The 11,975-nt window shown below is 35.9% G+C and overlaps 1 protein-coding gene across 4 annotated transcripts in view; it reads right to left on the bottom strand.

The window, feature by feature from the left end:
* The window catches only part of LOC128191878 (brother of CDO-like), a 52,173-nt gene that overhangs the window by 2,701 nt on the left and 37,497 nt on the right, over positions 1-11,975 (bottom strand). For all 4 annotated transcript variants that reach the window (XR_008244479.1, XM_052864227.1, XM_052864226.1 and 1 more), the window contains 11 exons: positions 6,309-6,479; positions 5,824-5,934; positions 5,510-5,668; positions 4,357-4,524; positions 3,837-3,998; positions 3,288-3,500; positions 2,371-2,561; positions 1,948-2,170; positions 1,496-1,750; positions 1,017-1,243; positions 380-827 (listed from right to left, as the gene is read on the bottom strand). Coding sequence is in view for 3 of the 4 variants with exons in the window: in XM_052864227.1 (XP_052720187.1) it covers positions 380-827; positions 1,017-1,243; positions 1,496-1,750; positions 1,948-2,170; positions 2,371-2,561; positions 3,288-3,500; positions 3,837-3,998; positions 4,357-4,524; positions 5,510-5,668; positions 5,824-5,934; positions 6,309-6,479 (2,328 nt within the window). In the remaining variant the exon portion in view is untranslated. The remainder of the gene's footprint in view (positions 1-379; positions 828-1,016; positions 1,244-1,495; positions 1,751-1,947; positions 2,171-2,370; positions 2,562-3,287; positions 3,501-3,836; positions 3,999-4,356; positions 4,525-5,509; positions 5,669-5,823; positions 5,935-6,308; positions 6,480-11,975) is intronic.

Consider the following 11,975-nt stretch of genomic DNA (forward strand, 5'->3'; position numbering starts at 1 on the left):
CAAAAAAAATAAATCTTAGATTAGCACTTTTGATGTCAACTTTTTTTGTGATTATAACACTTTGTATCTGTTTTCTCTGGATTGACTATATTACATTCCATGCTCTCTGATACGTGTTCATAAAACTTGTTCCATAAAATGTTATCAAAAGATATTCCAGTTTCTGGTCATATCAAAAAATATCATGTAAAATACAGGTAATAAAAAGTTTTAACCAACTATCTAATTAATTGTTTCACTAAATAATGGTTGAAGCAATTTTCATCATATGAAAATGAAAATGAAATGCAATCAGGAACATCAAAACCTTATTTCAAAGTTTCTGTATGAGAAATTACTTGACATTTCTATAGAATCTTAAAAGACAGAGGATCCGTACCATTGCTACTTAGATCTGTGTTGGTGGCCTGATCCCGCATCCCATGATCCCGACTCATCACGCGTTTCCGCCGACGTTTGGGTTTCCCAGAATTAGCAGCACCTTCACTTGTCGTCAAACTGTCACAAGAATAATGCACTCCTATGTCCCTGCTACTCCCCTGAGGGGACATTCCCATGTGGGGATCACATCCCCCACGAGAATAATTTTCCTGCTGAGAGTCTGAATTGAAATCACTGTTAAATCCTGTTGGCACTTGGCAATGGGGGGAGGGGGGACAGGCTGGTGCCTCACCCCCTCCCATGGAGTCTAAGGTCTCTATGCACTGTTGGCTATGATGAGAAGTACTGTGTACTGAACCGTCCATACTGCGGTTTATTTTATTAAAATTATTATCACTTTCATTGAAATGACTTGGTAGGTTGCCGTTCGGCACAAATGTTGTTGCCTGCAAAGGAAAAATAAAATTGTCAAAGTTGTTAACCAGTTCCTTTCATGTAAATTTAAAAGGTAAATATCTCTATATAATTTTTCAATTACTGGTAACCAGAATCAAAATAAAGATTCTACCTTTATTTATTCAATGCAATTATGTGCACTATCAGGCAATGTTTATCTTAATTTAAATGATAAATACCTGAAAATTGGATCCACCATTATGGTTGGTGACATCAATATCTGACAATGGATTAACACTAATGTTCATTCGGGTGTAGGCATTTCCAGCATGCCCATTGGGTATTGACCCATTTACCCCATTACACCCAAACCCGCCTCCATTGGGGTATTTCTTGTGTAAACTGTCGGCGTAGATTCTCTGAGAAGAGTCCTGGAACTTCCGGCACACTGCGTCATTCATTGCATCTGAAAACATAGGTTTAATCTTAAAAAATGACCTAAAAATTGAAACTTAATTACTGCTGATATGTGTAAGACTTGAAAAAGCTATATTTATTGTCTTATTTTATTAATATTTTTCACATGTACTTGGAAATTCAAAATAACAATGAATATTCAGTCAGGAAATTTTAAGTTTGAAAATAACTTTAACAACAATCAAGGTCACTTTTTTCAAGTAAACAGATTACATTCCACCCATCATTCCCTGTAAATTACCCATCATCCTTCTCTGCTGTCTCTGCTTCCACCAGCACATGAACATGAAGATGATGAGGAGCAGCATCATGACTCCCAGGACTATCCCCAGTACCATGTACAACATTTCGCTGCTCGACTGAGTATTATTCCTCTCCTGCTCCTTGGCATCTACACTGGGGCGAGATGGAGTGGGCGGGGCTTGAGAGGGCCACTGATTGTCCACGTTTGGGATTGGTTGACCATTGTTACCAATGGGTGGAACAAAAGGGTTACCTAAAAAGCAGTGCCAAATATAATGTGTTAAACATATGCTTAACAGCTTTTCCTAATTTTAGTTTGATGCAGGTTATGTAACTTTTCTGCATTGCTCTCTGCCTTCAAACCAGCATGAATCATGGGCCAAATAAAAATTTTGTTCAAATTTACCACACCACTATTACCAGTATTAAATAGAAAGATTTTTGACTTACCTCCCTTTGTCCTCATCACCACCTCATTGCTGAGATCACTGTGGCCTGCTGTGTTGAAGCTCTGGACTTTGATGGTGTACTCTGTGGCAGGTTTGAGGTCCTGGATCATGTAGGACCTTATAGTAGGCTCCAGTAGCTGTAGGGCGGTGAAGTTGTTGTTGGCACTGTATTCTTTGTAGTGAAGTGTAAAGCCTTCAATTGGGGATTTCTTTTTGGGTACATACTGTCAATGGCAAATAGCTATCATTAATTACATTGTTTGTGTAAACGCAATACATTTTATACTATGAAGAAAAAACGTTAACTTAACTTTCAGTCATCTGTAACTAATGGTTGCCACTTATAAAGCCATCAATTTATATCTTTATTACTTTTAAACTTGTAGTTTTAAACATAAGCATCGATAAATTAATATCAACTTACATTCCATTTAACATTGAGCCCATGCATTTTCTGGAATTCAACAGGTTTGACCTCAACAATAACTGGGGCACCCTCCGGGGCCTGGGGTTCTGAGTAAGGGGCCGTCGTGAGGGTGAACTTTTTGGAGGTGGGTCCATGCTTGTTGTCATTGTTGGAGTACACAGCAGCCACTCGGAACTTATAGGTCCCCTCTGAATCACAAAAATCAATACAATGTACTTAAAATTTCATAAAGAGATAGTTATCTCCTAAATATTGCAATTATTATGAAGTAATACATGTAATAAACTCATCCAAATATCACTATAAACAGGCTTATTTTCCGCATTATTTTCACCCCTTTTCACTTGCAAATAGTTTCATCCTGTCTTGAATTTGCCCAAAGTAAGTTGTTTTTAAAAAGAGATAATTTAAGCCAATGCAATTTGCGCAGTTTCAAATTCTCCCATAGACATGGAGAGCGAAAGGGGCGAAATTGAAACGGGGGCAAATATTTCCCTGTATAAGTAGATAGCATATGGTATTGAAACTTGCAAAGCTAGTGGCATGATCCATTTGCATTGCTTTTTTTTTATGTAACCTTAATTTCTAGAGGAAATTTATTCTTTAGGGGACTAAGAATACCAGTAAAAATTAACATGACTTAGTTTTTTAATAAAAAAAATTGAACTAGTGACATTCCTGGACTTGCAAAGTGGACTTAATAAAGAGTCTACCAGCTTTAATGCTAATTTAATACTTGAATCAGGTTTCTTACTGACTTAAAACATATCCATCCCTATTGATTGACAAACCAAGGTAATTAATATGTCCTAAACTGGGGACAATGATTTTAAACACTATTAAATAAAAAAGAAAAAAAAATCCTAAACAATGAATTCTCAAATCAAAATGCTTCCTCTCATCCTCCACCTCACCTTGCTTGAGGTGGATGAGTTCATACATCCTCTGATCGCCCCTCACATCCGTATCTTCCGTCTTCCACTGGGTCTTTTTAGGTTTGATGGCGCGGTACTGAATGCGGAAGAATGTGATAGAGAGGCCATCGTTACTGGGGACGGTCCAGTTCAGCTTCACCGAAGTGTCCGACAGCTGGACAACATCAGGGGCACTGGGAGGGACTAATTTCACTGAAATCAAGAGCTCAAAATAAACTGACAAATAAAACTAATAAAAAGTATGCAAGGTATGTAACAAGATGTACATGTATTAATATTTTGTATGTGGTTTACTTAATATCATATTCCTAATTCAAGGAAATTTATGATTAGAAAATAATTGTTTGTAAATGGAGAAAATAATTTCCTGCTATGTTCCTAGCACAACCAGCACATTAAAAATTCAATATGAATATATGCAACTGATAAAGTGATACCTTTTAAAATCGTGATATTAAACTTAAAACATAATACATGATATACACATTTCACATCACAAGCAGTTTTTTTCCATTTTTCCTTGTTTACCTGTGGGACCATCATTTGAAGGTCGTCCTCTATTTCTTTTCTTGTTCTTCCTTCGTTTCTTCTTTTTCTGACTTTTCCTGCGTTTCCCGTTCCTGCGATTGTCTCTGTTTCTCGAGGTTTTGGAGCTACTACCATTCATGACTCCACCAGAAATTTCACCACCTGAAATTGGCGCAATGACAATACAATAAATAAACAACATTTTGTTGCTTTTCAAAAAATACCAATTTGGGGTTTTTTTAAACTGAATCTACAGCTTTTTTTCTTTTCAAAATTTTATTTATGAATCATTGAGATACTTCAATATGTTAGGATTGAAGTGAAATGAAAATTAGACATTTCCAATTTTGACAGAACTGTATCAAAACAATAGAGCATGAACATGGTGGACTAAATTCCTTCAACAAGGACATTACCACTGACCTTCCACAAATGAATTAAAATGCTTATTTAATGAAGATAAAAAAAAAGCCTTTTCAAAGACAGCTCCCTGTCCTGGAGAGGTTGAGACAAGTCCTACCTGGAAGAATTTTGCCGATATAATCTGGCACCTCATTGTCGACAGCAGGTTGGTCCCCAATGACCTTGACTTCAATGGCAGAGTAGGCCATCCCCGCATCATTGCTGGACATGCACTGGTAGATTCCTGCCTCTGATTTCCGAATATTGTTGATGGTGTGAGTGGTCACTAGAAATTTATAAAGTTTAAGATTGAAAGGAATTACATTATTTTCTTAATGGTTCTTGGATAAGAGGATAAAATAAATATTTTAAATATTCAAATATAGCCAAATTTTCAACTAGAAATGAAATTATATATAGCAAAAAAATGGATGAAGTAAAGATAACAATAGAGAAAAGTTTTATTGTAAATTAATATCTTTAATTTTGCAACACGCAATCCAAGTGCAGTATTACAGATCTATTCAGCCAAAGCGGGCATTTTCTTTTGTGCCAAGAAAGTGACAATACATGGACAAAAAAAGTATGTCTTCAAGCACATAGTTCACATTGTAACATAAGTTTCTTTTTGTTAAATGTCTATGATCTTGATTTCAAAGGGACTTGCACACGTCTTTGACAAGATAACATTTCAATCCCTTCTTTAAGGAGGTGCAGCCAGCTTTCATTCTTATTTAAGCCTTTTATTTGTTTAAAACTTTCCAGGTGTTAAAGTTATTTGATAGGAGACTTGCAAGAGATATCCCAGTGGCAAATCAATATGAGACGTCATTATCATGACATGAATGACAAGTGCGTCTAACTATTCTTTTTTCCACTCTCATTAGGAAGGCACAGTGCATGTCTTTTAAGCTATTTGCCAAATTGTTTTCTGTCTTTTTTTTTTTTTTGAATTGTCTTTGAATAATTAGTGCCATAATGATATATTGTGTTCTTAGGTTAATATTTATGATTTCAATGAACTACATTTACATGTACCTTTCATTAGCACCTTATACTCAAAAACATCTTGTCAGCTGAACCATAAATACATAATCTGAATTTTTAATTTCTTTAATGTCACAATTAAATTGGGTTTACATCCATTTTCCTTTCAATGAAAGTTCTGTATAGATTCTGATATCCAAATCTAGAGTTGTGGTTTGTTCAGGAGTAAAATTAGGGACTTCAGCTTTAACTTTAACTGAAGGATCACATAAAAAATCCCTTACCTCCATTCTCTGGCCCAGTTATCAAGTTGGTTGCAGGAACTGCATTATGGTACCAAATAATCTCGGGCACTGGTTTGCCCTTGACCTCACAGGTCAGCTGGACAGAGTCACCAGCCTTGACCTCTAACTTGTCTGATTTAGTGGTTATAACTGGGGGTTCTAGAATAGAAGAGGAACAAACAAATCCACTTATCAACAAATAAGCTAATACATGTATCTCAACTATAAATGATCTTTCTTTAAAATTATCAGTTTTAAGTATTCCTCTCATGTTTGTTATCAAATTCTATTTCCAGTTCTAAATAATAACTAACCTTCTACATTTAACTCCATGGCCTTGACTTGCTGTGTACCAATCCCATTGTTGGCTGTGCAAAGGTATGTTCCTTCATCAGCTTGTGTAAGGTTAAAGATATGAAGGTTTCCTAAAATATAAAATGGGAATCATTGGTCTTGATATTCCTTGATCATTGACTCAACTCATACATTTTTAAGTTCTGTTGCTACCTGTATTATGTGAGAGAAAGAGAGAGAGAGAGAGAGAGAGAGAGAGAGAGAGAGAGAGAGAGATTTTGTATGTAAACACTCATTCTGGGTCCATAGAGTAACATTACTAGCACATTCCCCTCCGTACTTTTTGCCAACAGTTACTAACAAAAACATGACAGACAGCAGAACTATTGTGGGTGTCATTACTATACATGCCACACAATTCTCTCAACCCCATACTTCAAATCATTTCCCTAACTTGTCTGGTAAATACGAACAAGTGAAAGTCGCTATGCCTAAAATTCATTACCACTTTTGACTGTGTGTCTGTCTGGGGCAAGGCGACCACCATAGCGGTCCCATGTAATGTTGGGGGGTGGGGAACCATCAGCTCCACATTCCAGGACGGTATTTTCTCCCTTGCCAGCTTTGATGGTGGTAGAGGATAGGATGATGGCTGGCTCCTTTTCTAGAGGTTTAACTGCAAAAAACAACCAATAAATCAATGTAACGTAATATTTTTTTCTCATAGTTTTTACAGATTTCGCAATGTGGTAAAACAAGAAACTTGGGAGCAATACTGCAAATCTAATCTTCTGCCTCTATAAACATGCCTTATCTTTATGAATTTCATCCATAAATTTTCAATTGTATCTGCTTGAATTTCAAAGGGCATAGCAAAATACCATAAACATTTTTTCTTTTTCTCTCTCTTGGCAAGGCATACTCTAAAACCTGGCCTGGCCTGGCTTGGCCCCATTGGCCTGGCCTGGCCTCAAAGTTGGCCTGGCCTCATTTTTGGCCTCAAAATTGGCCTGGCCCCAAATTTTGGCCTGGCCTCAAAAATTGGCCTGGCCTCTAAATTGGCCTCTTCAAAAATTTTTGGCCTCAAATTTTAAAATTTCTTTTTTTCTCATTTTCTTAGATTAAAATTGAATTTTTATTGATTTCTTTCAGAATTGAATATTCTTAAGGAATAATCATATGAAAATATATATATGACAAGATGACCGATTTTTCAAGTTGAATTACTTTAATCCATGTCTAATCACACAAAAAATACCTATGACATGCATGCACAGCACTGCTCCTACTATAAGGAATAGATTTTCCCAATACTAAAGCGATTAAGTTGTCACTCCCATCTCCCATTTAAAATTTAAACATCATTTTAAGAGACTGACCTGATTGATATCCAAAACATTTGTAAACTGGTACATAGCATTAAATTGTTATCACTGTGTAATGCACTTTAAAATCTGCTGTTTGTTTATATTACCTGTCAACACCAATCAAGCCCAAATTTCCCTCCCCAGCAGAAATTTAATATCAACCTTTTCTGTCCTTAATCTGCTACATTTGGGTCAGATTCATTGCCTATCCTGCCGTTTAACATTTCACATGTCTAATTTAATTAATGGCATTTGTGAACGACTGCAACATTGCATCCCTCGATAGCTTGACCCGGTGATGTTCATTAATTCATCACCTCCTGATTATAGAGTAGAGTTTCCTGTATGTGTTGCTTGTATACTTAGGAAATAATTGTTCTCCTATGGGGAATTGTCATCATCGGAATTTGAACAAAGCAGAACATTTTGTGATTTTTGATAGAATAAACAAATATTGGCCTCTTCCATTACTTTTTTCTCATACAAGTCGTTGGTAAAAGAAGAGTTGCATAGATAGTGTTTAATCCTGACAGCAGTTTGATCTAAATACATTGCAAAAACATGCCATCGTTATACAATTGCAGGGCAAAATCACATTCTTAAGTTCTTAAGAATTTAAATCATACTGAATAAAAATCTGTTAGAATTGATTACTTTTCAATTGTAACTATTATTTTTGATACATTATCACTTTAAGACACTATAGGCACCAAAAGTGATGTTTAATGTGCATTGAAAATAAATCAATAAAACATCAATAAAAACGTCAAATATGTAAAGAAAATATAAAAATAAATTTGAGGCCAAAAATTTTTGTAGAGGCCAAATTTGAGGCCAGGCCAATTTTTAAGGCCAGGCCAAAATTTGGGGCCAGGCCAATTTTGAGGCCAAAAGTGAGGCCAGGCCAACTTTGAGGCCAGGCCAGGCCAATGGGGCCAAGCCAGGCCAGGCCAGGTTTTAGAGTATGCCCTCTTGGCAAACCCTCAGCTTTTCACAGCAAAGTTGAGAAACTGAGGGTTGCAGACGTCCTTCATTCATCACTGCCTATGTGAGCCTGACAGAATGCTTGCACCCAAATTGTGACCATCCATTACCAGCACAGAGTGACAAGCCAAATTATCCTCTGCATCTCCTGACTGAAGTCAATGTTCAAAGACCTCACAGCGACTCTAATCAATTGCAATAATTACCCATACAAATCACCCTCTGCAATCTAATTATAACAAATCCCAAATAACAATTGATGCTGGCATATAAAGGGTCAAAGTATCAATTGTTCATCAAGAAAGAATTATTTATCTGCCTTTCAGTGCATTTAATGGTGGCAAGATATAACTTGTTGTTCTCTCAACCACCGAAACAAAAGAAATTGGAGAACATATGACACATATGCAGAAAAATCAGGGACTGGAATATTTCTGTTTAGGTCATGCCAATTTTCATGCCACATTTTAGTACAAACATGGAAATGTACAAGTTAGGTAAACAAGGCTGAAACAGGGGACACTTCTGACAAATGTCTGGTGGACCGCACTGGACATTGAGGTCATGGTACAATGGGAGACAGTGTCCTGCCAATCAAGCTCTGACAGAATAGGGTGGCAACTGAAGACCAGGTGTTCAGTTAAGATTGATGGCAGTCGGCTTGTTTTTCCTTCCTCCCCTCTACAACAACAGCAGATCTTGTATTATAAATCCAATAAATTTTTAAACACATCAAAAGATTTTAAAAATTTTGACTGCACCACAATTTTGGTAAAGACTTGATGTATGGGTTTTGGTGGAAAGCACCTGAGTCCTTTCATTCTTCCCCTTTTTCTGAACTGCTGCATTTTAAAAGGATATCTGCTTTTTACAAAAGAGCAAAGTACAAAAAAATTCTTGTTCACAGTTTATCCAAACTTTCCAGTTTTGCAACAAAGCTTACAAGTTCACAAGCTGCATATCAAAGAAGCTGGTAAGATTTAAACAAGAGAAGGAAATAAACACCCTAATCTGAGCAACAGATACAGAGCAAAGGTCAACAAGTAGAATTCATCCCAGATCGAAATGGAATCAACAGCTGTCCTAGCCATACAAGAAACCTTACAAACATTTCTTAACTTGCACATCTTGTTTATGAATTACAACTTTCCATGAAAGTCTTGAGTTTTCCTATGAAATTGGATTTCTTTTTTCTATTTAAAAGTGGAAAAAAATGTTCATGCCCCTTGGCTGGACCCCTTTTTCAACATGGCTGGTAAACTTTTAATTAAAATGGTTAAAGAAAATAGGCAAGAAGCTGCCAAGTCAGAAGACAAATGGGAAAATTGAACTCCTGAGGCAATCGCCTTCTCAGTTTAAAAGTCTCTTATACCTAGTCACTATGGAAATCATTACCAAACCATCAAACTAGTACTCAATGAGAAAATGAAATACTCTGTACAAATACATCTGTTCATTGTAAAATGTTTATTTTCAACAAGTCTTCAGACTGAAGCTCATAAACCAATTCATTGTCTACCTAGCTAGGGCACATAACTCTTTCCCTCCATTCACCAAATTTTCCAGTTAGATAATTTGCATCCTTTTCATCTCATGTTGCTTTTAAAGTGATACCTTTTTACTCCTTAACTTGTCAATAAATAAACCAATTCTAAAGTTGGCTTTAATTTGATTTGTGAGATTTTTTTAATCTAAATTCTTAAGAGTACATCCATCTATCTTCAGTTGATGTGTGAACCAACCTATGTTTTCCTCACAATTCCTAATCTTTGGGGTTGTAAACTTATCAGAAAGTTTTCTCTTTCCAGCTAAATCAATTTATCCTGTGCCAACTACATAATTACTGTTTTCAACTTGCTTTTTTCCTGCAACAGGTTATTCAACTTAAATGACCCTTTCAGAAAATTGCGAGTTTGAACTAATAAAGTAAGCAATGAGTTATTACTTCATTCTCTAACCTTTCAAAATGTCCATGTACCAAATCAACTTCTGACTTTATATCTTATAAATGATGCACAGCGTTTTCAATTAATACCAAAAAGTTCACTCCAATCATTCATCTAAAACTTGGAGCAGTATAAAGGCTTTCAGGGTAAGTTATATGAAATCCTAGCCCACAATTTTTTTTCGAGGGTGATTCATAACACTGTCTTTCCCACTCCCCTCTTTACTTGTAATAAATGAAATGTGTCAAAAATTTGCCAGTCGAAAGAAAATCTAGACCCCTATCAAGTATAAGACACCCTGTGGGGAACCTCATTTAATGTGTTTTGCATGTTTTCTCTCCCATTCCCTGATGATAGAAAAGAAAGAATAATTCATAAATCACTTTTGGAACAGGAGGCCCCAGGAACAAAGAGATAGCTTGTTCTTCCAGAATGTGCCCTAGACCCATTAAGAAACAGAAATGTGATCTAAAATAGAAAATGATCACTTTGGAGCCAACAAGGCAACCAGCGGAAAACATTTAGATCGGGATCGCTGCATAATGCAATCATATTTTTTCTCCACCTCATTTTCTTCTCTCTCTCTCCCTCGTGCATTATTTTCATTGGCATCAACGATTTGTCAATAAATTAATTTTTTCTCCATACATTTACAACAAGAAAAGAAAACCCCCGAAAGCAAAAAACTGGTGTACAGGATCCTTTGGCTGGTAACTGAGATTGCCGATTAGGTCATAAAGAAAACCTTATCGTTTCACAGCAAAGGGCAACTAGTTATCTCCAGGAAGCCGCAGTCTGGGTAATAAGTGAAAACATATCGGCAAATTTTTCCTCTCTTCTCTTATCTTCTGTATTAATTATCATTCTTCACACACATGTCGCAACAATACAAAACATGCATACCTTTGTCTGATGATTTTACATACCAAACATGCCAAATCACTTATCAATGTTTTGTACCTATTTTCTACCCCCCCCCCCCCCAAATCCTGAGGAGGGAGGAGAAGAAGGAATGGAATAAATAAATTTTGTTTGGTTTATCCTTTGATTTGTTTTTAATTGACAAATTCAAGCTAAGAAAGTTTACTTTTCACTTAAAAAATTGAAGCATATCATAATGAATCCTATCCTGAAATAAATTTGTAACAAAAGCACACATAAATATGCATGAAATTTCTTTAAGAGACTACAGGTGTGAAAACCAGTAATGTCAAAATTCACTCCTTCACAACTTGGTAACTTATGCCTGTAACTTGGGCCATATGCATATTTTTTCCTCTCACACGTGAGCCTGTAACATGAAGCACAAACAGAATTGAAGTGAAGTCCTTCACCAATTTTTATTTTAACTTCAAACCATGACGACTCATTCCTCATAATCACACTTGGAGTCGGACTTTTATGATCTCTTAACATTCACCATAATATCAAAGAGTTCCTTCCCTTTGCACTGCTTTTCTGGGAGGATGTGGGAACACTGGGGTCAACTTCATTATAGTTCTACAGGTGTCAGATTTAAATGCTACTAACTAATGAACATCTATAAATGTCTTACACAGGCACATCATATTTCTCTCTAATAGAAATTAATTTTGTCAAAAAGTAGAATCTTATAAATCTCCATTGTGCATTGAAATCTTTACATTCGCAAGCACACACAGTTTGAAGCTACATTATTTTAATTAACAATTCATGCAGAAGGCAACTTATTAAAGATTCAAAAAGCACTAAACAATATGCAGTCTTTTAGGGAAGGAATATGATAATTAACCTTGGAGTTTAGGAATTGTTTTTTTTATTGTTTTCTCTTTCTAGGTTTTTAAGAAGTCAAACTTTTGATAAACACTAAACTTCAGACTCTGTTAAAGGTTTTTT

This window comes from Crassostrea angulata, chromosome 7 (genome assembly GCF_025612915.1).
Source record: "Crassostrea angulata isolate pt1a10 chromosome 7, ASM2561291v2, whole genome shotgun sequence".
Lineage (NCBI taxonomy): Eukaryota > Metazoa > Mollusca > Bivalvia > Ostreida > Ostreidae > Magallana > Magallana angulata.